Source organism: Sarcophilus harrisii, chromosome 4 (assembly GCF_902635505.1).
Source record: "Sarcophilus harrisii chromosome 4, mSarHar1.11, whole genome shotgun sequence".
Classification (NCBI taxonomy): domain Eukaryota; kingdom Metazoa; phylum Chordata; class Mammalia; order Dasyuromorphia; family Dasyuridae; genus Sarcophilus; species Sarcophilus harrisii.
The window spans coordinates 299,838,193-299,861,800 of record NC_045429.1 but is presented as its reverse complement, the minus strand read 5'-3'; the positions used below and the strand labels follow the sequence as shown (position 1 = coordinate 299,861,800).

Below are 23,608 nucleotides of genomic sequence, written 5' to 3'. Positions count from 1 at the left end.
ACAAGGGGCAGCTAGGTGGCGCAGTAAATAGAGCACCAGCCCTGAAGTCAGGAGGACCTGAGTTCAATTTTGGCCTCAGACACTTAACACTTCCTGGCTGTGTGACCTTGGGCAAGTCACTTACTACCAATTGCTTCAGAAAAAAAACAAAAAACAAACAAAACAACAATCCTAGACATCCTACTTCAAGAAATCTTAAAAAGAAAACTTTCCAAATTTCATAAAACTTGATGGCAAAGTAGAAGTTGAAAGAATCCACTGGTTGCCTCCTGAAAGAAACCCTCAAAAGAAAACTCTCAGGAATGTCATAGACAAAATACAGAGCCCTAGGTCAAAGGAAAAATACCAAAAGCAGCCAGAAAGAAAAAAAAAATTCAAGTACTGAGCATCCAGCAGAGAACTAGGAATATGATACTCCAGAAGGCAAAAAAATGTGGGCTTACAGAAAGAATAATGAGGTAATAAAACTGAATACTGTATAATGTAATATGGCGAAAATGGATTTTTAATGAAATGGAGGATTTCCAAGCATTTCTCATGAAAAGACCAGAACTATGGAAAAATTTTGAAGTTCAAACACAAGAATCAAGAGAAATATGAAAAGTAAACAAAAATAAACAATGATAAAGGACTAAAGATAAATTGCTTATGATCAAATATGGGAAGATGATACATGTATTGCCTCTGAACTTGATCAACATCAGGGTTCATAGAGGAAGTCTAATTAAATAATGCCCAGGAGTAGTTCTATTGTCTTGATTTTAAGAATAGAGACAGGGGCAGCTAGCTAGTGTAATGGATAGAGCACCAGCCCTGAAGTCAGGAGTACCTGAGTTCAAATGTGACCTCATACACTTAATACTTAGTAGCTGTGTAACCTTGGGCAAGTCACTTAACCCCAACTACAGCAGCAAAAAAAGAAAGAAAAGAAAAAAAGAAAAAGAAAGAGAGGAAAAGTAATTACCTGAGGAAGGGAAGATAAGGAAAGGAAGGTTAGAGAAAATTGTCTCACAAAATTAGGGTGAAATAGTAGACCTCTACAATAAAGATGAAGGATTGTTGAGGAGTGGCTGACATTTGAACCCTATTGCCATCCAAAATGTTTAAAAGAAAGAAAAACACACACACATACAGTTGGGTATAGAAATATATTTCACTCCAAAGGGAAATGGGAAGGAAAGAAGAAAAGGAAAGAGAGGGGAACTAGAAGGAGGGTAGATTAAGGAAAGAATCTGTTCTCAGTAAAACAAACTTGAAAAATGTACAAAAAAAGAATGTATAATTCTTTTAGAGACTGCAAAGTGACAATCTGAGAGGATACCTATAAATTAGGGAATGAACAAGTTTTGGGTTATAAATGTGATGAAATACTACTGTGTTGAATTCTTAGTAATAACATGTTGAAATCAAGATTCCAGAAGTCTAGTGATAAAATGAATGCAGATTGCCTATGGATATAGAAGACTCAATACAGACATTTTTTTTTTTTTTTTTTGTACATGGACAATATGGAGATTTATTTTGATGAACTAGACTTGTTGTAAGGGGTCTTGTTCTTGTGTTATCAACTAGGGACTGGGGTTTATGGTTCAGAGTATGGAGGTGTGAAGAGATAGGGTGAAGACAAATCTTAGCTCATTAAAATAAATAAAATATTAAAAAAGAAAAATACTTAATAAGACATAAAATAGGGAAGGATATATACTCAACAAAAATGTTTGTCACCATCATGTAAATCACAGAGTCCAAATCAAAAAGAGAATCTTTATGATATAGTCCTCTCTATGCTCCTTTTTGAGATGACATTGTGTTGATAGCTACAAGTCCTAAAATACTGCAGAGCCTACAAAGTGAATTATACAATTACTCAAAAACTTTTAAATCCTGAATTTAACAAATACCACATAAGATGACCATATACATATAAAATAGAAGAGAAATACAGGATTACAGATGAAACTGAGAATCTCTATCATTTACAACTTATTTTCCCTTTTAAGTATACATTTCAACATATACCTTTCAAAGTTGTGCTACTTATCTGTGTTCTTTTCTGATCTTTCATCCGTTTTTTTGTTGTTCAATTTTGAAAAAGACTTTTTTCTTTTGACAGCCCTATCATCCTCCCCTTTCCCTTAATGGAGTAACTGTAATTCTACTAGTTATAATAGTAGTAGTAGTAGTGAAAATTGGGTTTTGTCAAGAGAAAAAAAAGGCTCCAAAATCCCTTTTTATACTTCATTGGAGAGCTTACAATATTAAAAAGATATATGGGATAAATGGCTCATAATGTATCTCCCAGTCAAAGAGAGATTCTCTAAAAATGGAGCAGGGATTAAGATTCCCAGCCCAAACTCAGGAAGGGAGAATATCCCATTTAATATTTTTTCTTATGGTTCAAACTACACGTTTTGTCCTGTGGTTTATACATAAACACACACACACACACACACACACACACACACACACTCTCTCTCTCTCTCTCTCTCTCTCTCTCTCTCTCTCTCTCTCTCTTTGAACAAAAGGACATAAGGAGTCAACCCTGTTCTACAGAAAGAACAAGTCAGTACAAAGGAAACACTTTATCTTATAACATGAAAATCAATGACAAACCAATGCTTTTTAATGAATAAGAAAACAGAAAAGCTGGATAGAGAAACTTTAGGTGTGTGTGTGTGTGTTTTTTAAATGTTTCTCAAGTTTCCCACATTGTCTCTATACAACTCCTCATGGCCTAGGAATGGAAATAGCATCTGAGCTGCTGGCCTTACTGTCATCGATATTAAAAATTTCCCCAGCTTGCTTCTAGCTTACATTCTTCCATTTCCAGGACAGTGAGTGAGTCCCCCTTTCCTTTCTATTTTCAACCCTTTCAAGCTTTGATCTCTAAGTTTACTTTAATGGGATTTATTAGGAAGATTAGGAAGAATCAAAAAAGTACTTAATCTAGAATGCTTAGACAAAGTTTAAACTACTTCCTCACCTTGGGAGTTTTCCAAATAGTTGTTACATAACAGATATACATAACCAAATAAAGGAATTCTTATATTGTTTGTCTTATAATGTCTGAGTTCATTATCTCTTTGTCAGTATTGGATAGTATGCTTCATTTGATTGCATTTCTTGTTTTTCAAAGTTGTTTTTCTTTATAATGTTGTTGCTTGAACAAATTACTCACTTCAATCTGCATTCTCACTTCATTCTGCGGTAGTTCTTGAAAGACTTAGCAAGTTTTCCTGAAATCGTTCATTTCATAATTTCTTTCTTACAGTACTATAGTATTTCATTACATCCATATGCCATATCTTCAGCAATTTCCAATTGATAGACACTGCCTTGGTTTTCAATTCTTTACTATAATAGAGTTGTCATAAATATTTTTCTACATGAGTCCTTTTCTTCTTTAAAATCTCTTTGGGGTGTTTGTGGCAGCCCTGTTTGTAGTGGCTAGAAACTGGAAAATGAATGGATGCCCATCAATTGGAGAATGATTGGGTAAATTGTGGCATATGAATGTTATGGAATATTATTGTTCTGTAAGAAATGACCAGCAGGATGAATACAGAGAGGCTTGGAGAGACTTACATGAACTGAACCTAAGTGAAATGAGCAGAACCAAGAGATCATTATATACATCAACAACAATACTGTATGAGGATGTATTCTGATGGAAGTGGATCTCTGACAAAGAGAAGATCTAACTCAGTTTCGATTGATCAGTGATGGACAGAAGCAGCTACACCCAAAGAAAGAACACTGGGAAATGAGTGTAAACTGTTTGCATTTTTGTTTTTCTTCCTGGGTTACTTTTACCTTCTGAATCCAATTCTTCCTGTGCAACAAGAGAAATGTTAGGTTCTGCATATATATATTTTATCTAGGATATACTATAACATATTTAACATGTATAAGACTGCTTGCCATCTAGGGGAGGGGGTAGAGGGAGGGAAGGGAAAAATTGGAAAAGAAGTGAGTGCAAGGGATAATGTAAAAAATTACACATGCATATGTACTGTCAATAAAAAGTTATATTAAAAAAAAGAAAAAATAGTTGTGAACTATAAAATTCAATAAAATTAATTGATTTTCAATAAAAAATTAAAATAAAATCTCTTTGGGGAATAAGTGAAGTAGCGGAATCATTGAGTCAGAGAGTATGTACATTTTGTCAATTTAGGGAACTTAGTTCCAAATTATATTCTAAAGAGATTGGACAAATTCATAGTTTCATCAATAGTACATCAATGTGCCTGTTTTTCTGAAACTTCTCTACCAATTGTCATTTTCCTTTTTTGCTATTTTTTCTTTTTCTTTCTTTTTTGTTTTGCTGAGGCAATTGGGGTTAAGTGACTTGCCCAGGGTCACACAGCCAGGAAGTGTTATGTGTCTGAGACCAATTTGAACTCGGGTCTTTCTGACTTCAGGGCTGGTGCTCTATCCACTGCGCCACCTAGCTGCCCCGCTATCTTTTCTAAGTATGGATATGATGGGTATGAGGTAGAACTTCAGAGCTGACTTTAATATACATTTTGCTGTTGATGATGGAGAACATTTCTTCATATATTGATATTTTGAATTTCTTCCTTTGAGAATTGCCCGTTCATATTCTTTGACTACTTATCTACTGAAATATGGTTCTTATAAATTTGAATCAATTATGTCTTAGATATGGGACCTTAGAGAAAATATCTGTCAAATTTTTTTCTTAAATAAGTTTCTTAACTTTTTTCTTTCTGACTTAGACTGCATTGGTTTTGTTTGTGCAAAGACTTTAATATAATTAAAATGTCCATTTTGCCTTCTGTGATCTTTTTGAAATCTTGTTGCTCACTTTTTCCTACACATAATTGTGAAAGTTACTTTTTCCTTCTTCCTCTAATTTATGTATTTAGTGTAACCATTTGGATTTTTATCTTGGTATTGCTGAGAGTTGTTTTTCTATACCCAATTTCTGCCAATTTTTCAGCCTTCTAAATGATTTTTGCAGAATAGTGAATGAATCCTTACTTTACTAGTTGAAATCCTAGCCTTTATTAAACACTGTGCTATTACTTACTATATTTGTTTGCTTTTGTATGTTGTCTATCTAACATTATCCCTCTTTATTTTTTGACTATTTTTAGCTGTTCTTATTTTTTCAGTTAAAAAGTACTCAAATTAATCTCTTCTTTCACTGTCCTCTACTCCCCCTATCACTGAGCAAACTTAAAAATGGAGCTGGCATAATAAAATAGCAAATAAAAATAGCTGCATAGTTGGCAAAACAAATTTATACATCAGCCCTGTCCAAAAGCATATCTCTATCTGTATTTTGAAGTTTATTCCTTTCTGTCAGAAAGTGAGTGGTATGTTTCATCTTCATATTCCTGGATTCATGATTAATCATTGTGTTGATCAGAATTCTAAAGCCCTTCAAAGTTGTTTTTCTCAATAATGCTATCACTGTATAAATACTTCTCTTAGTTTTGCCCACTTTACTCCATCCCAGTTTATAGTCTTCCCAGTTTTCTCAAAAATTGCCCCTTTAAGATTTATGGCATAATATTTCACCACATTCGTATACCACAAAAATATTCCCATCACAATTTGTTTATTCTCCAATTAAGAGGACACTCTTTTAGTATCCAATTTTTGGCTACTGTTAAAAGATTGGCTATAAATATTTGTCTACAGACATTTTTTTTCTTTGATTTCTTTAGAAGCATAAGTCTAATAGTATATCTGGGTCAAAGAATATACACAATTTGGCCATAGTTCCAAACTGCTTTGTAGAATGGATAGACGAATTCACTTTCATTAACAGTCCTTTAGTTGAGAAAGGAATAAACATTTATTAAACATTTACTATATACTAAAAAAGGGAAAGGGACCTGTATGTGCCAAAATGTTTGTGGCAGCCCCGTTTGTAGTGGCTAGAAACTGGAAAATGAATGGATGCCCATCAATTGGAGAATGATGGGGTAAATTGTGGTATATGAATGTTATGGAATATTATTGTTCTGTAAGAAATGACCAGCAGGATGAATACAGAGAGGCTTGGCGAGACTTACATGAACTGATGCTAAGTGAAATGAGCAGAACCAAGAGATCATTATATACGTCAACAAAGATACTGTATGAAGATGTACTCTGATGGAAGTGGATTTCTTTGACAGAGACCCAATTCAGTTTCAATTGATCAGTGATGTACAGAAGTAGCTACACTCAAAGAAAAAACACTGGGAAATGAATGTAAACTGTTTGCATTTTTGTTTTTCTTCCCAGGTTATTTTTACCTTCCCAATCCAATTCTCCCTGTGCAACAAGAAAACTGTTTGGTTCTGCACACATATAGTTTATATAGGATATACTATGATATATTCAACATATATAGGACTGCTTGCCATTCAGGGGAGGGGGTGGAGGGAGGGGAAAAATCGGAACAGAAGTGAGTGCAAGGGATAATGTAAAAAAAATTACCCTGGCATGAATTCTATCAATAAAAAGTTATTATAATAAATAAAAATAAATTAATTTAAAAAATACATTTATTATGTGCCAGGCACTGTGCAAATCATTTTATAAATATTACCTAATTTGATCCTTATAAGTTTTTTTTTTAAAATAATGTTTCTTGTACAAATTATTCTCTTGGTCTGCTCATTTTATTCTGCATTAGTTTATGTCTTGTCAGGTTCTTCTGGAATTGTCCATTTCAAAATTTGCTTATAATATTCCATTACATTTATATGCCATATGATTATAACAACCAACCAGGAAAGTGAATGCTATTATTATTATCCCCATTTTATAGATGAGGCAATTGAGGGAGACAGATTTAAGTAACATGACATGGGTAACAGCCAGTAATTGTTGAAGATTTGAATCAGGACTTTTTGATCTCATGTACAGTATTCTATCCACTGTACCTAGTTGTGTAATTGTGCCACCTAGCTACCTACTATTGCACAAATTTTCTTATACATGGACCAGCAATCGTCATTTTCCTGTTTTCTTGACTGAGGAAAGCTGAAGAAAAAAGACATAGAAGCAAGAAATGAGGCATCTATATAAACACTGATTCAGCCAGTACCTTTAAGACACTAAGACAATGGCAAAACTTGAAGCTATGCTGGACTGTCACAGATCCTGTACATGGTACCAGGAAGCAATTAGTGCTATGCAAGGTCATGAAAGCTTTATATAATTTGGACTTTTACTTTTCTTTATAACCTCACCTCTTAGTGCAGTGTCTGACAAATAATAGATGTTAAAAACACCTGTTAGTGTTACTTGAAGATCCTAAAGCTATCAAACCTGACTGGTCCACAAATACTGTAGTTAACACTAGGAAATGTGAAATTTGGACTTCCTGCCTGTCAAGAAAGACAAGAGTCAATCATTTATTGACATATTTAAGTGACAATATGACTCTAAACCTTGAGAGCGTGAGACATTATGGGCCTATGTAATGTATGAATATCCATATGGGTTATCTCAATGTGACCTCTTGAAGACACTGATACAGTTTAAAGTATTCACCATCCTCGAGAAAAAATTCAGCATGAATCGGAGTGGAATGAATAAGGAAAGGGTAGGTTCCAGAGCTGCTCTTTTCCTAGTCTCAAGGGGAAAGGGATTAGTTTGAAATTATAGCTAACTGCCCCAATAAATAGTGTAAAGTTCAATACAAAAGCCTCTACTTTCCTGGTCACTTAATCCTCAATCTTAATTTGCCAGTTTTACACCTCACAGTGGAAGCATACATAAAATCTCCTTTACAGTTCCTTTAAAATTATTTTTTTCTAGGATAAGCCTTATATGAACATTTCTCTATGTGAAGAACAAATAGACCAAGGACAAAGTCTTCATAAGAAAAAGATCAAAGATGGAACCCAGTCTTACAATAGAGTAATTCATATACTGTTTATATTGTTGCTTCTCCCATCCAGGAAGTGATTGGGATCTTTTATTCACTTCTTAAAATGAGGATTAATAAATATATTAGTCAAAGGGAGGAGGAAGCAGAGGAAGGACAAAGAAAAAAAGCTAACAGGAAGAAAAAAAAAACGCTACTTCACAAAGATATCATAAGGCTGGCATGGAAGGTAGTGTAAAAAGACCTATAAATGTTTCTACTGAACACTGATGAACATATTATATATAATCATCAAAAATATTTTCCGAGTCCTTCTACAAGAATGATACCACAGACATTCCACACTATCTGCTAATGTTTATATAAGTCACATAATTGTATTTAGGTTTTAGAATCTTGGATGAAGGGAATGCAGACATTCACGAACAGCCTATTTCTTTGTTGAAAAAGTAAAAGCAGTCGGCTTAGAAATAAATCATACAGTCCCCATTGCTTATTTGTCATTAAGACTTTTCAGATGAGTTTTCCCAGTATTTCTGGGACACACATTAGCAGAATGACACCTTACTGTGAAGAGATCAGGAACCTCAGGGGCCCTGCAAAGAAAATCCACTACAAACACAGGAAAGTAATCATGAGTGGTTCACAGTAGCTACCAAAACAAGGAGTTAACAGCAGCTGGATATGACAGGAATACTTGATAAAAAAATTTTTTTGAATTTGCTTTAGGGCGAATTAATAGGATTTTATCAGTTAATAGATTGACTCACATATATAAAACTCTATGTAAGCCTCAGTTACCCTACCTCACATAATGGTTCAGAAACATTTCAGTTGAAGAATTTGCATACAATAGTCCATTTAAATAGGAAAGGACTCAACATCTTTTTTTGTCTAGTACTTCCAACTATGAACTCCTAGGACATCTCATAGCCTAGTAACACTGCTAGTCAGACTGGATCCTCTGTAAGTTTGGGTTTAGATTAACAAGACTGCTGCTCTGATCAGGATTTGTACTAGTGCAGGTTGTGTGCTAAAATATAAATGCCCATGTTCACTCATATACATGTATTTCACTGACAATGTTTCATTATTTTGCATATGTGTATATATACACAATAGAAAATTGAGGATGTAGAAGGGAAGATGAGTTTGATTTTGGATTTGTTAAAATATCTTTGGGACATCTGGTTCAAGATGTTCAACAGGCATTTATTTGGTGATTACAGACTAGAGATAAGGAGAGTTTAGGGCTGGATAAATACAAGACTCATAACTGTGTAGAATTAAATCCATGAGTTCATGAGATCACCAAAAACAGTAAATAAAGTCCAGGATGACATCAGGGCTATTAAGTATGGCTCAGATGAAGATCAAAAAGACTGAGGAACAGTCAAGATAGATAAGATAAGAACCAGGAGAACAGTGTTAAAAAAACTCAAAAAAGGTGAGAAAATCCAGGAAAAAAGGGTGATAGATACTGACAAAAGTTAAGAGACTTAGGAGGAAAATTAAGAAGCCATCAGATTTAGCAGAGATCATTGGTGATTTTGGAAAGCAAATGAAGTCAGACCATGGAGGACACAGTTTTTAAGTGGAGACATGAATGATCATTGACTCTATTGGAAGTCACTCATGACAAGTCCCTGTATACATCAAAATATTTACATTTTATATATCACATATAATATATAACATGTAATACATACTGCATTTATTGTTATAATTATAGCAACTTTTTTTGTGGCAACAGAAAAGATTTAGGAATTGTTAAATAAAAGAATCCAATAAATCCAATAAAGAATCCAACTACTGTGTTCTAAGAAATGAATATGATAAATACCAACCCTCCCCCATTTGTGTATTTACAGTTTTTAAAATGTATATTTAGCAATAAGGGAAACTTTATATATACACACATCCACACAAAAAAAGCATATGACATTTGATCCAAGACACAAAGCTAGTTCAAGTCTCATACTTTTTGATGGTATCCATCTCTTTAGCACATGAAAATCTACTTGCTTATGTTCTGTTAGCAAAGCCTAGTTTTCAGGTTCCAATAAGGCAAAAACAAAAGAAATATAAAATTATGTGGAAGAAGGTCCTCAGCATAATGAGGCTATCTGTGGACAACATACACAAGAATTATAAAAAACGAGAGGGCTGGATAGCTTCCACTGATGCTGAAACAAAACAAAAATCTGGTTTGAAATCACCAATAATGGAATGCTGAGGAAATTCCTTAATCAGAAAATTATAGGTTTATCTTCATCTGAGTTTTAGGTTTATTGCCTTATGAGATTTTATTAAGTCCTATACCAGTTCTTTACACATACATATTCTAACAAAAATAATAAGAAAATTTACTTTAGGGTTAAACTTTTAAAGGAACAGATCAATTCTATAAAATTAGACAGCACAGAGATATGCATTCTAATCTCATCAAGAATGTAATACTATTCAATTTCAACTTGTTTTTGATCTTTATAGTTCTTTATACTCGCTTCAAATTTATTAAGCACATGTTGACAGACATCCATGAGCTCATTAAGGCCTTGACGAAAGGGCTCAACTGCTGGAAGACCCTCTTTAGTCTGGATGCGGAAATTAATTTTGCTTTCTGAAGGATGGGTGATACTGTATCCACAGAACTCCACTTCTGGATTTTTCATGATCATGTAACGTAGAGAGTTTCCTAATGTATGGTCCTCATCATACAATACAAATGTGACACAGTTTCCATCTGTTCCAGCTGCTTGGACCATTTCCAATACTGGTTTCCTCTCTGCTTCTTCCACCATATTGAACTTCTTCAACAAACACTTCTGTTTTTCAGTTCATTTCAAAAGTAATGGTTTAGTACATTGGTCTACCTACAATTACATATACAATTAAAATACAAAATGTTAAAACATGAACTAAAATATATTCCCCACTCAATCATACCTCAATATAATAAGCTAGCATTTATATAGAACTTTCAATTTTGCAAAGTACTTTTACAAATAGTACTTATTTTGTTCCTCAGAAAAACTGCTTATTATTCCCATTTTAAACTAGAGGAAACTGAGGCTGAGAGGTTAAGTGAATTTCTTGGGGTCATAGAACTAGTAATAGATTTGTGAGATGTAAATTTAGGGCTTCCTAACTCAAAATCTGTATCTACTAGCAACAAGTATTTGCCTTCTAAAACTTCATCTTGCTAGCAAACGCTTTTCTCATTTCCTGAATTAGGGAAGCACTGAAGTGTAATGTAATGGAATGAATAATGGTTTTAGAGACATTAGGCAAATTCAATCATTGGTTCAGTCACTTAATAGCTTTGTGACCTTGGAGAATGTATTTAATCTCAGTGAAAGCTTATTTCTAAAAAAGGGGATAAGAGATATTTGGAACCAAGATCCCTCTTAATTACTGCTTAAAGAGTTAGTTGGAAAGACTGTAAGAACAATCTTGGTTCCAGAGCCAAATTTAGGTAGTACAAAGTCAAGATAAAGAAATGTAAATTTGTATTGCACTGTGTAAGTAGTTATGTTTATGGAGTTTACCCATATCAACTTATTTGGCCCATGAGAACTTTGCCACATTATAATACAAGTGATTACCCAGTTTCCTTCAGAAATCTTTTGTTTATGGAAATTTCTACCTTTTGGGTCAAAATCATAATTTTTACTGCATTAAAGGGAAAACCACACATCAGAAAACCAAGATCATCCCAACAATTCTAGGCTTACAGTTTTAGAAATTAAAAAAATCTTAAGTACAACCCTCTTCCCCCCCCTTATTTTGCCACTAAAGAAACTGAGAGCCAAAGACTTTACATTACAGGTAATTCTCACTTTACACAAATGCACCATTCTGCAAACTTTTATATAAAATGATTTTTTTTTTTAAATGGAATGAGTATTTGCCTGTCAATGTAGGGGGCAGAGGGAAGCCAGAGAAGGGTCTTGCACTGATGGTGGGAAGGAACTGGCACATAGTTCCATAGTTCCATGGTGTCTAGGGACAGAGAAGAACAGGAAAAGGAATAAATAGGGAGGAGGCTAACCAAGTGGGGAGAAGGGAAGAGAAAGGGGAGGCCTTACCGGAACTGAGAGGAAGAACATGAGGGAGGACAGACTTGAGGGCTGGACATATACAGGAGAGTATAAGTGATATGTGATATCCAAGGACTAATGGACGGGACAGATGCACGTGTGTAATGTGGATGTATACAGGCTCCCCTCTTGGAACTAAAGGTCTTGTCAAGCCAAATCCTGGATCTGGAAACAGTGGCTTGTTTCCTTCTGCTTTCACTTGGAGGGTTTTTTTGGGTGGATAGGACATTGCTGAGGGGCAGGAGCAAAGAGAACACTATTATAAAGTTAACACAGATGGTTTCTTAAAATCTTGATTTCTTTCAGAATGTTTTATATAAATGTTTGCATAATGTCAAGTTAATATAAAGCAAGAACTAATTGAATTTATCTATGGTCACATATATGAGGTCTGAGGCAAGATTTAAACTCGGTCTTCCTGACTCTAGGTTCAACATCTATGTGTCACATGGCTGGCCTTCTGCTGCACTATCACACACCCACATAACTTTAAAAAGGCTTCAAGAATTCAATATAAATAGTTCCTTTATAAAAGGATTTATAAAGATAGACAAGAATTGTACCGAAATGAGGTTTTACTGAAAATCTTTAGGCAAGATTAGATCACTTGATAAATACATGGTGGATGGGATTCTTATTTAAGTTACAGACTAAATACTATTGTGTAGTTCAGTAAGAATTGACAAACATGTACAGAATGATTCATGCTATTGGTCAGATGTTTTAGTACCTACCTGTGGCTCACCTTGTAGCACAATATCACATCAGGAGAAATTTTCTGTGGGCAAAAACAGAAAATCATCATCTATTTCATCACTTGTCTCATACATTAACATCTATAGATAAACTCCCAACATTCATAAAAAAATCTAATGCAAGTTAGTTAGATCAGCCCTTTTATCCAAAGGAAACAAGTACAGAAAGCATGTTACTTGCCCCCGGTGACAAAACTGATAGTCAAGAGGCAAAACTTAAAGACTTCCTTCTTTTTGATACTTTAAGACCAATGCTTCATCCACTACAGACCTTACTGCTTTGCAATAATAGCATGTTCACTATAAAACACAATTGTAGCTCTAGATCTTTAGGTGGTACTTCCTTTCTATATTTTCATGTTATCACTGGTAATACACTGCGAGTTGCTTTCATTCACTGCATCTTTTCATTGCCATGTAAGTTATTTGGAATTTTCATTCTTCCTGATCATAGTGTACCATTATTTGCAGCCATATTTAGGTGATTTTACTATTAAAGAGATAAGCTTATGAGGCAGAGAATAATTTGAGATGACTGAAAGCACTATACAACTTCCAAGATATCTCTCTGAATCTCCTGTTCAAATCTAAGCCCAGCTTATTATTTAATGTGTTACATACTGATGATCTGACTCCATGGATCGGTTTTTGGTCAAATTTGTTTTTCTAGAGTAGTGGTTAAATTAATTTCCTCCAGTATCATGAGCTATATACTGAGACTTTCTGGTACTCTCACACTTGGTATACAATTTTGTTTGTGGATGAGAACATTTGAAAAACCTTGTTAACAATACATTAATCCTTTTGTTTCAATACTGCAAAGATTTCCAAAATACTGATAAAAATGCTGAGCAAATCTCTTTTTATAGCTTAGTTGTTTAACAAAACTATCTCCAGTGGCATATATATAATAGAATCTTGTATGACTGAGGATCAAAACCCTGACTTCAGGGTTCTATAGAATATCTTTTTTTTTTTTAAAAGAAAAAAAAAAATCAATGCATAAAAGCAGTGTGGGCTGTCACACAATGTGGGCAAATACTGTTACAAATATTTTATACAATAATATTTGCATTTTTTATGAGTAATTATATTTCTCCAGTCTTTTATTTTCTTTGTAATGTTCAATCTTTTAAAGTTTTTGCATGTTTTTATTTTAATGCTGACTGGCCTGACAGGATAAAAAGCTATTTGCCAAATTTTATCATTTCTAGGATGATTCAAAAATTAAAGAAGACAATGAGACAGAAAATTTGAAAACATGAATATCTGATATGCTTACAATTTTTGACTGAAGTTAATTCCTTAATTTTTAATTGCCTAAGAACTGGACCAAACAAAATAGAGATGACATAAAATTACCTTGACCACACAAATTGAAAATCATGATGACATGAAATGTATGTACCATAATACAGAAGAAATCTGGTTAGCTGATCTGTTAAAAAAAAAAAAAAATTAATATTATTTATAAAAATTATTCTTTCTGTGACTAAAACATCAATACCTTACGGCTTGGAGATCTCACTGCTAGACACAAACCCTAAGGATGTAAAAAAAAAAATTAGAAATGTTTAATATGCAACCAAAATATTTAGCCTCTTGTAATAGCAAAAAAAAAAAAAATTTTTGTTCAGCAACTGGGATATAACTTAACAAATTATGGCATATAAATACAAAGAACTATGACTATGTAAGAGAACAGTGACAACAACCAAAAGTTGAAACTGAACTCTGTATAATTACAATAACTCTACAATCCTGGCTCTGAAAGAAGTGATATGAAACACTGAATATACAGTGACACACAACAGATAGGTTTAGTTTTAATGAATTGCTTTTTAATCTTTCTTATTTTTGTCTTAAGAGACAATGTGATTGAGGAAGGGAAGAAGAAGGAACTGAAGGGGCTAGGTGATGCAGTTGATAGAGCACTAGCCCCTAAAGTCTGAATGACCTGAGTTCAAATCTGGTCTCAGACACTCAACACTTCCTAGCTGTGTGATCCTGGGCAAGTCACTTAACCCTAATTGCCTGGGAGAAGGGGGAGAAGAGGGAATTGAAGATATAAAGCCAAAAGATCAACAGAAATGAAAAAAATGCTATCTAGTTTCAATTCAATTTGGTCAGATGACATTGCTGAAAATACTAACTTCTGGAGTCAGCTAAAAGATGGCAAATCCTGTGTTCAAACTGCAAGCATCTTATGGTATTAATTATTTCTGTCTTTTATTTGTTCCTAATCCTAATTCTAAAATTTGCTAATCTTCCCATTAACAATTTATTATTATTACTACCTGGGGTCATTCTGGGCAGCTTAAGCTCTATGGGCCTCCATCTCATTTGTAAATTGAGATTATAGATAGCCTATAAAGTTCCTTTTAATTCCAAATCTTTGATTCTATGTCTGTCTTAATCATTCTTAAATTCTCAAATAGCACTTTGAATGAAATGGTTCCAACATATGCATTGTATTAAGTGTTAAATGGAAAGGACCTGAAAAGCATGTGGTTATTAGATATTAATATATGCTGAACTTATATTACTTTGTTTTTTCTTTTCAATACGGGTATTGTTTGCAGTATTATACATGATCATCGAACTCCTGCTAGAATGCTCACACCTGTTACTGCAAAATTAAAATCCCACTTTGCCTGGGAATTTACTCTAGGTCAGAATTAGGCTGACTGGTACAGGGCTGCATCCAGGTTTCTGGGATTCAACCACACAGTAGCCATTTTCCAGACCATGTATTAACACTGGGCCCAAGGTTTCTCATAACAGTCCCAGAAACAACTGGGGTTGATTCCAAACTTAAATCAACTGCCTAGGTCACCAATAAGAAATTGAAAAAAAGGAAAATAGTATTCTCACTCACAGGTCAGGAACTGGGTACTTCTGATTTGCTGTGACAAAAGCCCTGGAGAAGAGAGAACCAATGTTGATATGAGAACAGATTCATCAGATGTTCACCTAACCTCCCCTGTCCTCATTTGTCCCAATGACATCCTTAGCCCCTCCACTTAATATCCTTTTACCCTCAACATCAAACTGTGAAGTAAATACAAATATTATTTATCATACACTCAAGAGTTAGTCTACCAGTGTGGAAATTAAGTCTGATACATCAATAAATCACATTAATTTTAAAACCTACTTTCTCTTTTTAAGAGCCATATGAAGTAGCTGCTGTTCCTAGGATTATTATTTGTTTAGTCATTTTTCAGTTCTGACTTTTTGTTACCCCATTTGGGGTTTCTTAACAAAGATATTAGAGATTTGCCATTTCCCTTTTTAGCTTATTTTACAAGTGAGAGAACTGAGGCAAATAAATTTTGGATTAAAAAACTTGTTCAGAGTCAACCTGCTAGTAAGTGTTTGAGGTTAAATTTGAACTTGGATCTCCTTGACAACAGCCACTACTATTGTATGTCCTTCATTCTTTAATAGGATCATGACATCAGGGAGGTGATGCCATGACATACAAATATGGTGGACTCAAGTTTAAGTTAGAATGTGCAAATCATCTGGCTCACTTTCTCCTTTGGCGCCATCTGGGTTCAGTGGCCAGATATACATATACAGATATACATCAGGTCTACTAGAAATGATCCTGGCCTTTTTAAGCTAAAGTCTTTATCAGGTCTCAGACTAAGACCTGAGATCAGACTGAGGTGATGCCCACTCATTTTTAAGACTAGATAAGAAAGAAATGAACCAATGAATGGCCACTTTTAATCAGCCCCCTCTCCCCAAAATTCATTCTGGGAAGACTCCCAGGATTTCTGACCAAAAGAGAAACAATTTCTATTTACATTGTTTGGGCTCTTTAAGATATAATGAAAGCTGGGGCAGCCAGTGCCTACTAGAGAGGGTCTGGGGCTGGAATGGGGAAAAATCCCAAATTAAATCCAGCCTCAATTATTCAGGTTGGGTGAACCTGCAAATTCATCTAATCTGTCTGCCTCAGTTTCTTCACCTGTAAAATGGGGTAATAACAGCACTTAGTTCTCAGGATTGTGTGGACTCAATGAAGTATTTGTAAAAGGCTTTGCCATTTTTAACAAGTTATGTAAGAGCTAGCTGGGTTAATTTTTGTGTGTCAGGGACGTCTGGCAGGCTGGTGAATAATAGCAGGGATGTTTTTAAATGTGTGACACAGGTAAGAATAAAAGAGAAACAAACTATATTGAAATAAAAATGCTACATTGGATTACTCGCCGTCTAGGGGAAGGGAGGGAAAAAAATTTGGTACACAAGGTTTTGCAAGGGCGAAGTTTGGAAAATAAAAGTTTTAATTAAAAAAAAGAACATCTGTACAGTAAGCTCCATGTCAAAATACATAAAATTATATCAGATTTAAAGTCAATATTTTGAAGTTAAGCTAATTGCTGAAATAAGAGGTTTTTCTTATTCTAAAAAAAAAAAAAGAGAGAAATAAAAACGCAATTTTCCCTCTCCAAATTTCTGTCGGCACCACTTGAAATCTAATCCTCTGGCCCAGATTGGATTGGGTCAGCTTCATTTGACTAACGAGAAAGCCAGGATCTCATTTCCTAAACTTTATTTTGATTTAAAAACACCCCAAATAGGAATTTACAGAAAATCACCACAAGGAACTTCGTAAATATACACTTAATTGTACCTGCTTTAAAAAAAAAAAAAAAAAAAGCTTTATCCATTACTTTCAGAACCATCCTTCTGGGTCTGAGGTTATTGCAGGCCTCCCTCCGGCCGTGGCAGCAAACCACCAAGCCCTTACCGCGCACCCCTCCCCCCTCCCCATCGCCGACACAGGACTCGGGGCCGCTCCCCGGGCCCAGGAGCCCGCCGAGCGAGAAGTGATCCTCGCTGCCCCCAACCCAGCTCGGCGGGGCCTGCCTGCCTCCAGGGCAGCCCCGCTCTGCCTCCAGGGCAGCCCCGCTCCGGAGCGTTTGCGCCTTGTCCGGGAAACCCCGAGAATCGTTCCCGTAAGGGATGGGGAGAGAAAAGCGTGGGGAAAAGCCCTCCTCGCATCGAGAACTACCTGCCAAGGAAACGGAGCGAGCTTCTACGGCGGCTGAAGGTCAAACCAAGCCACCTGGGCGGAAGGAAGCCAACTTCTAGCCGACGGGATCCGAGGAAGGGGAAGGCAGCGAGAACTTCTACTTCCGTGACGGAAAACGTGTCTACCAGGGCCAAAGCACAAACCGGATATCCTGTGGCGTCACGCGAGAGAAAGAGGAAGTACCATAGAAAAGGGAAGGTAGAGCGCCGCCGTCGTCCTTGAGGTGGGTCCGCCAGCAAGGTCTGAAAGGGGCTATACTTCCCCTAGTGGCTGTTATTGGAATGAGAGCATTAGCAACTTATCACCTTGTAAGGATTCGCTCTAAGGTGTGAACCAACAAGCAACTGTATCAGTTCTATGGAGTTAACACCAGGACCCTGACATCACCCTTGAGTTTTCACCTTGTTTCAAGTCGAGTTCACACTAGGATTCCAACAATGAAGCTCCTGGTCTCTCTATCTTTTTCAAATAAATTTATCTTCTCGCTCCTGGTTCTCCGCTGTTTTCTTTTGGAACTTAGCCCGCTTCAGCTGGCGTTACAATTATGACCAGCTTTGCCCTTTGACTTGGAGATGGGTTCGAGCCTGCAGAGTCTTTTGAGATACCTTGTAACACCTACCTGAAACCCCAATCTTTTGAGCTCTCCTTTGAACCTCACCATTTTATATGTATATATATGTAGTATATATCTACAGGTACAGATTGATATAGATAGATGTATACATACTAAGTATTGTTATTGCATCGTGTTGTTTCACTTCTCTAAAAGACAGAAGGGCAGAAAGGGAAGTCTTAACTTAAAAAAAAATGTATTTGGAATTTAAACACTAAAAAAAAGAATATTTCCAGCCGAACACTACAAGGGACACCATGCATTAAAAAAAAAAAAAAAAAGATAATTTCTGGTTTTTTGACTCCTCTCCAATTAAAAACAGAAAGAAAACCCATCTGGCTTTGGGAGGGACGTTGAAGACCCAAAATGACTAGAAGGTAGAAAAGTTGTTTATTGAAAACCTCCCGAGGATGAGCCGTCCCATCGCGAGAAAAGAAAGAGAAATATGGCGATAGGAAGGCTAAAGAAGTAATAAAGATACATAGTTTTTATACAAGAAATTACATCACAAGTAAGAAAGCATTGAGAAGGGGAGGAGGAGGCATCTAATTGGTTGTTGCTATTCGGGGGAGAGATTGGAATGGAAGGTTTCTGTTTCCCCGAAATCTCCTGATTTCTAGGAAACAGAAAGTCAGGCCTTCAGACTTAATCAAGCAGACAGTGTTCCAGCTAATAGACTAAATATCGATAAATGTCAAATACTAATAAATGTCCTCAACTCAGGTTAAGTAAATATGTTTCTAACTGGCCAAGGCTCAAGTAAATATGAGCCTGCACGTATTATACAGGTCATAGGGGAAACACAGAAATAATGAAAATAAAATACAGAAAAAGAATTCAAACATTCCTTTAAGTTCTTCACCTTATCTCTCTCTATTCCATACAGCTTTTCTTAGAATATTGGGATTCCTATCATTGTCCCTACATACCCCTGAGATGGCCTTCTAGTTACACTTTTATTTTGTTTATATGTAAAAAAACAGCTACTCAGTCACTCAACCTTTGCCTGTCTCAGTTTTCCTAGCAGTAAAAAAATGGAAATAAGAATAGCATCCACTTCTCAGTGTCATTGTGAGGATAAAATGAGATAACATTTGTAAGGTGATTTTCAAACCCCAAAGGGCTGAGTGAAGCTAGTTATTATTATTTGCATGTTGTTGTCCCCCATTAAAATCTTAACAAAATGCCTTACTAACTTACTGATGAATGGAGGAAAAAATTTTAAGTTCTTGCAAGAGCTGGTGTCGGGAGGCATTTATATTCCCCATCTCCAGGGTGCCTCCCCCCATTATGCCATCCCCATCTCCCGGGGCTCACCTCACCCATCAGAACTAGATTATCAGAGTCCCATTCCTGCTCTCAGCCCTGACTCTGCTCCTGTCTCGGTCTACCTCTTGGGTCTGAGCCATGTGTATATATGTCATTGAGTACTCAGATCGTTTGCTGGATTCTTGGAGATGATAGTCTCATTCAGCCCTGGGACCAAACCATGGATCCATTTGGTCCCAGCACAATCTCTCCCTTTCAAATAAAATATTAAATACTCTTTAATCTCTATCTTGCCTCAATTTCTCCGGCATTACAATTCTGTAAAAAAGAGATTCTGGCAAGGCAGAAGCCAGATTTGTACTACTTGTTGAATGCCTTATAACAGCATAATGGAGGTGAGCCATGGAGTGTAATACATTCTCCTTTTGGCTCTGTCTAAAATTGTATGTCTTGTCTTGATTTCTTCACCTACGAGATTGGCAGAATGCTTTATTGTCAGTCCTTTTGAAGTCTTTCAAAGTTGTTTGTCTTTATAGTGTTATTATCATGTAAATTATTTTTCTGGCTCTACTCACTTCACTCTTTGTCAGTTTATATCTTCCCAGGTTTCTCTGAAACATTCCCTTTAACCATTTCTTACAGCACAATAATATTCCATTATATTAATTTACCACAATTTGTTCAGTGATTTGTTGTTGTTGTTATAAAGGACCAATGACATCAGGACAGAGATGTCTTGACTTGCAAGTGATTTGGATCTGAGTGAGGCAGAGTTATCAATCAAAGTTATCAACGTTATCAATCAGCTTCACTCTTTCCTCTAGGATCATCAGAATTCAGTGGCAAGACATGGGTCAGGACCACTAGAGATGGCCCCATGTAGTAGGAGACTTTGACCTTTTTAAGCTTTAAGTCTTTCCCAGGTTTCAGTTTGCCTGAGGCAACATCTATTCATTAATTTAAGGGAAAAGAAGAATTAAAAGCTAAGCCAAAGATGGTCTAATTTGTCTTCACAAAAAAAAAAAAAAAAAAAAAAAAAATCAATCTGGGGAAGGAAAACCCTTAAAGTTTCTGGCCAGACCTGAAACAAATTGCTATTTATACTCACTTCAAGTCATCAGAATCCAAACACAAAGGGAACTGTTAAAAGAGTATAGATTTTAGCTTTCCAGTTCATTGATCTATCAAAAAGAGCTGCTAAAACATTTTTGTACTTTTGGGTCTTTATTGTCTTTTTTCGATCTCTTTGCTTAGTGGTGGTTTTGCTGAGTCAAAGGATATGCACAGGTTAGTCATTTGTCAGCATAATTCCAAATTCTTTTCAGAATGGCTGGATTAATTCACAGCACCAACAGTGCATTAGTATCCCTTTTTTTTTTTTTTTTTTTTTTTTTTTTTTTTTTTTTTTACTCTTAGGATATCTAATAATTTATCAAGCTAATAGGTATGAGTTAGAAGCTCAGAGTTACTTTAATTTGAATCTCTAAACTATAAGCAATTTGGAGCATTATTTTATAATGTTTGTTAATAGTTTGGATTTTTTCTCTTGAAAACTCTAAGCTGACTTTCAAGATGACTTTTTGTTGGGACGTGGCTAAGACGGTCTTTCCTACCTCCATTCAGCACTATTTCCTTAGTTCTATCCCCAAAGATGACCTAGATAAGCCTGAGGCCAGACTGCAGTCCTGGACTGCTTTTTCTTTCTTTCCCTGTTAACTGTACACACTGGGGAGCTTAGATTTGAGTAGGAGTTGTATTCAGTGAAAACTTATGCCTGACTTCTTTATTTATTAGGTCCCTTAGACAAGATTGAATTTACACTTCAAGGGAGTGTAGTAGTATTATCCAAGAGGTCAAGGAATGATGCGCACCTGTAAGATATCACCAATATGAACTAAGTACTTAGTGCTTTAGTTCCAAATCTCCTTCACTTTAGCTTCTGAGTTTGGGATTTCTAATGGAAATCCCAGAAATTCTGGCTTTATATATTTCTTCTCTAACTGGGGAACATTGTTAGAATTCTTACAAGGTACTAAGTTATTGGAATTGATAGAGACAATAATTATCTAACTTAGCATGGTACTTAACAGTTCTCTAGTTCACTAATATACTTATTAGAGTTCCACAAGATTCACACCTTTAAGAAAGTATATATAAGGAGGATCTCACTAAAGGACAAGTCCACTAAGAGACAAGCCCACTCTCGGAGGTGGAGACAGATCCATTCCATCTTCCACCTTTGTGCTGGCTGGAGGCTGAAGCTGGCAGAGGCAAAGGACTAGAGGCAAGATCCCGAAGGCCTCCAGAAAACTAGCCGAGCCCCAAGGAAGGAGACGACTTTGAAGGAGACAATAAAGAATTTGGACTTTAACTCCTGGTTGCATTCGGGGTGATTACTCTGAACTGAAAATAAGCCTGCCTCCAGAAGCCCCCCAAGAAACCTGCTCTCAGAGAAGATTATATTTTAGAGAAGAACATTACAGAACATAGAACATACTATTTTTTTTCCCTCTGAGGCAGCTGGGGTTAAGTGACTTGCCCAGAGTCACATAGCTAGAAAGTGTTAAGTGTCTGAGGTCAGATTTGAATTCAGCTCCTCCCAACTTCAGGATTGGTGCTCTAATCACTGCACTACTTAGCTGTCCCCAATAGAGCACACTTTTAAAGTAGGTTTGAGATGGTAATGCTGGAGAAACTGAGGCAAGATAGAGATTAGAGAGTTTTTAATAATTTATTGAGAGGGAGAGATTGTGTTGGGGGCATGATGCCCTCAGGGCTGATATCCAAAGCATTCAACAGCAAATATACACAGTAGCTAAACAAAGGCAGGGCGCTGTAGTCCAAACTCTGATGAGCAGGAACCATCAATTCGGTTCTGACAGGTTGGGGGCTAGGACCATAAATTCTAACTGGGAATTAAAAATGTACCTACCTTAGAGCCAGAAAGTCTCGCCTCCCCCTTTTTGAGTTTACACATTGACAATTTATAACCTTTGAATTATATCAGTCTTAATGAACCAGAGTGGGGGTGGGTTTGCAACTAAGGGGATTGAGGCAAAACAATTAAGGAAACTGAAGCAGAACAATTTAGGGAAACTGAGTCAGGACAATAAAAGAGAACTGTGGCACAACAAGATGACAGCTTTTTGAAATATTGAAAAATTTTTTTGAGATATTATAATAGTAAATAAGATATTTTCTGAGATTCTGTAATTATTGAGGAGTATAATCTTAAGGTCCTCAGTTTTTACCACTATTTAAACAAGTAATATCTGGTCTCCATCTAGGGAAGTAGACCATGTAAAAATCCATACCATACTTGATAAAGGAAGTAAGTGGTAGCAAGCATTGGGCTGCTAGGTGGTGACATGGATAGTATGCTAGGCCTACAGATAGAAAGATCTCAATTCAAATCTAGTCTCAGATACTTATTGGTTATATGATCCCTGACCAAGTAATTTAACCTCTGATTATTTCAACTTTGAAATGGGGATAAATAACAGGGTCTTTTAAAATTTTAAATTTTTTCCCAGTGACATGTAAAAACAATTTTTAACATTCTTTTAAAAAGTTTTTGAATTTCAAATTTTCTTTTCCCCTCTCTCCCTGGTTCCCTCATTGAGAAAGTAAGCAATTCAATATAAGTTGTACATATGTAGTCATGCAAAATATTTCCATATGAGTCATGCTGTGAAAGAAAACACAGAATACCTTCCCCTAAGGGGGAAAAACAAAACAAAACAAAACAAGGAAAACAAATACTTTCAGATTCTATCACTTTTTCCCCTATAGATGGATAGCATTTTCATCATAAGTCCTTTGGCATTGTCTTAAATCATTTTTTTGTTTTTTTATTTTTATTTTTTAATAACAGGGTCTCCTGGAGATCACAATGTTCTCGTGAGTAAATGAGATAAATTTTGCACAGTGTATGATTTATAATAAGCCCCTTCTTTTTTCTTC

The 23,608-nt window shown here is 35.7% G+C and overlaps 1 protein-coding gene and 1 non-coding gene across 3 annotated transcripts; both read right to left on the bottom strand.

Moving 5' to 3' along the window:
* Positions 1-9,049: 9,049 nt before the first annotated feature.
* LOC100926318 (DNA-directed RNA polymerases I and III subunit RPAC2) lies at positions 9,050-17,927 on the bottom strand. 2 transcript variants are annotated; one of them, XM_012550142.3, is made up of 6 exons: positions 17,743-17,927; positions 15,595-15,636; positions 14,224-14,259; positions 14,079-14,154; positions 12,696-12,739; positions 9,050-10,734 (listed from the first exon to the last, which is right to left on the bottom strand). In XM_012550142.3, the coding sequence occupies exon 6, from the start codon at positions 10,660-10,662 to the stop codon at positions 10,318-10,320; it is 345 nt and encodes a 114-aa protein (XP_012405596.1). In that variant the 5' UTR covers positions 10,663-10,734; positions 12,696-12,739; positions 14,079-14,154; positions 14,224-14,259; positions 15,595-15,636; positions 17,743-17,927; the 3' UTR covers positions 9,050-10,317. The 2 variants fall into 2 exon arrangements, with proteins under 2 accessions (XP_012405596.1, XP_012405595.1); XM_012550141.3 differs by lacking the exon at positions 14,224-14,259.
* On the bottom strand, positions 15,287-15,466 carry LOC111720920. The gene has a single exon (XR_002770348.1).
* Positions 17,928-23,608: the final 5,681 nt, after the last annotated feature.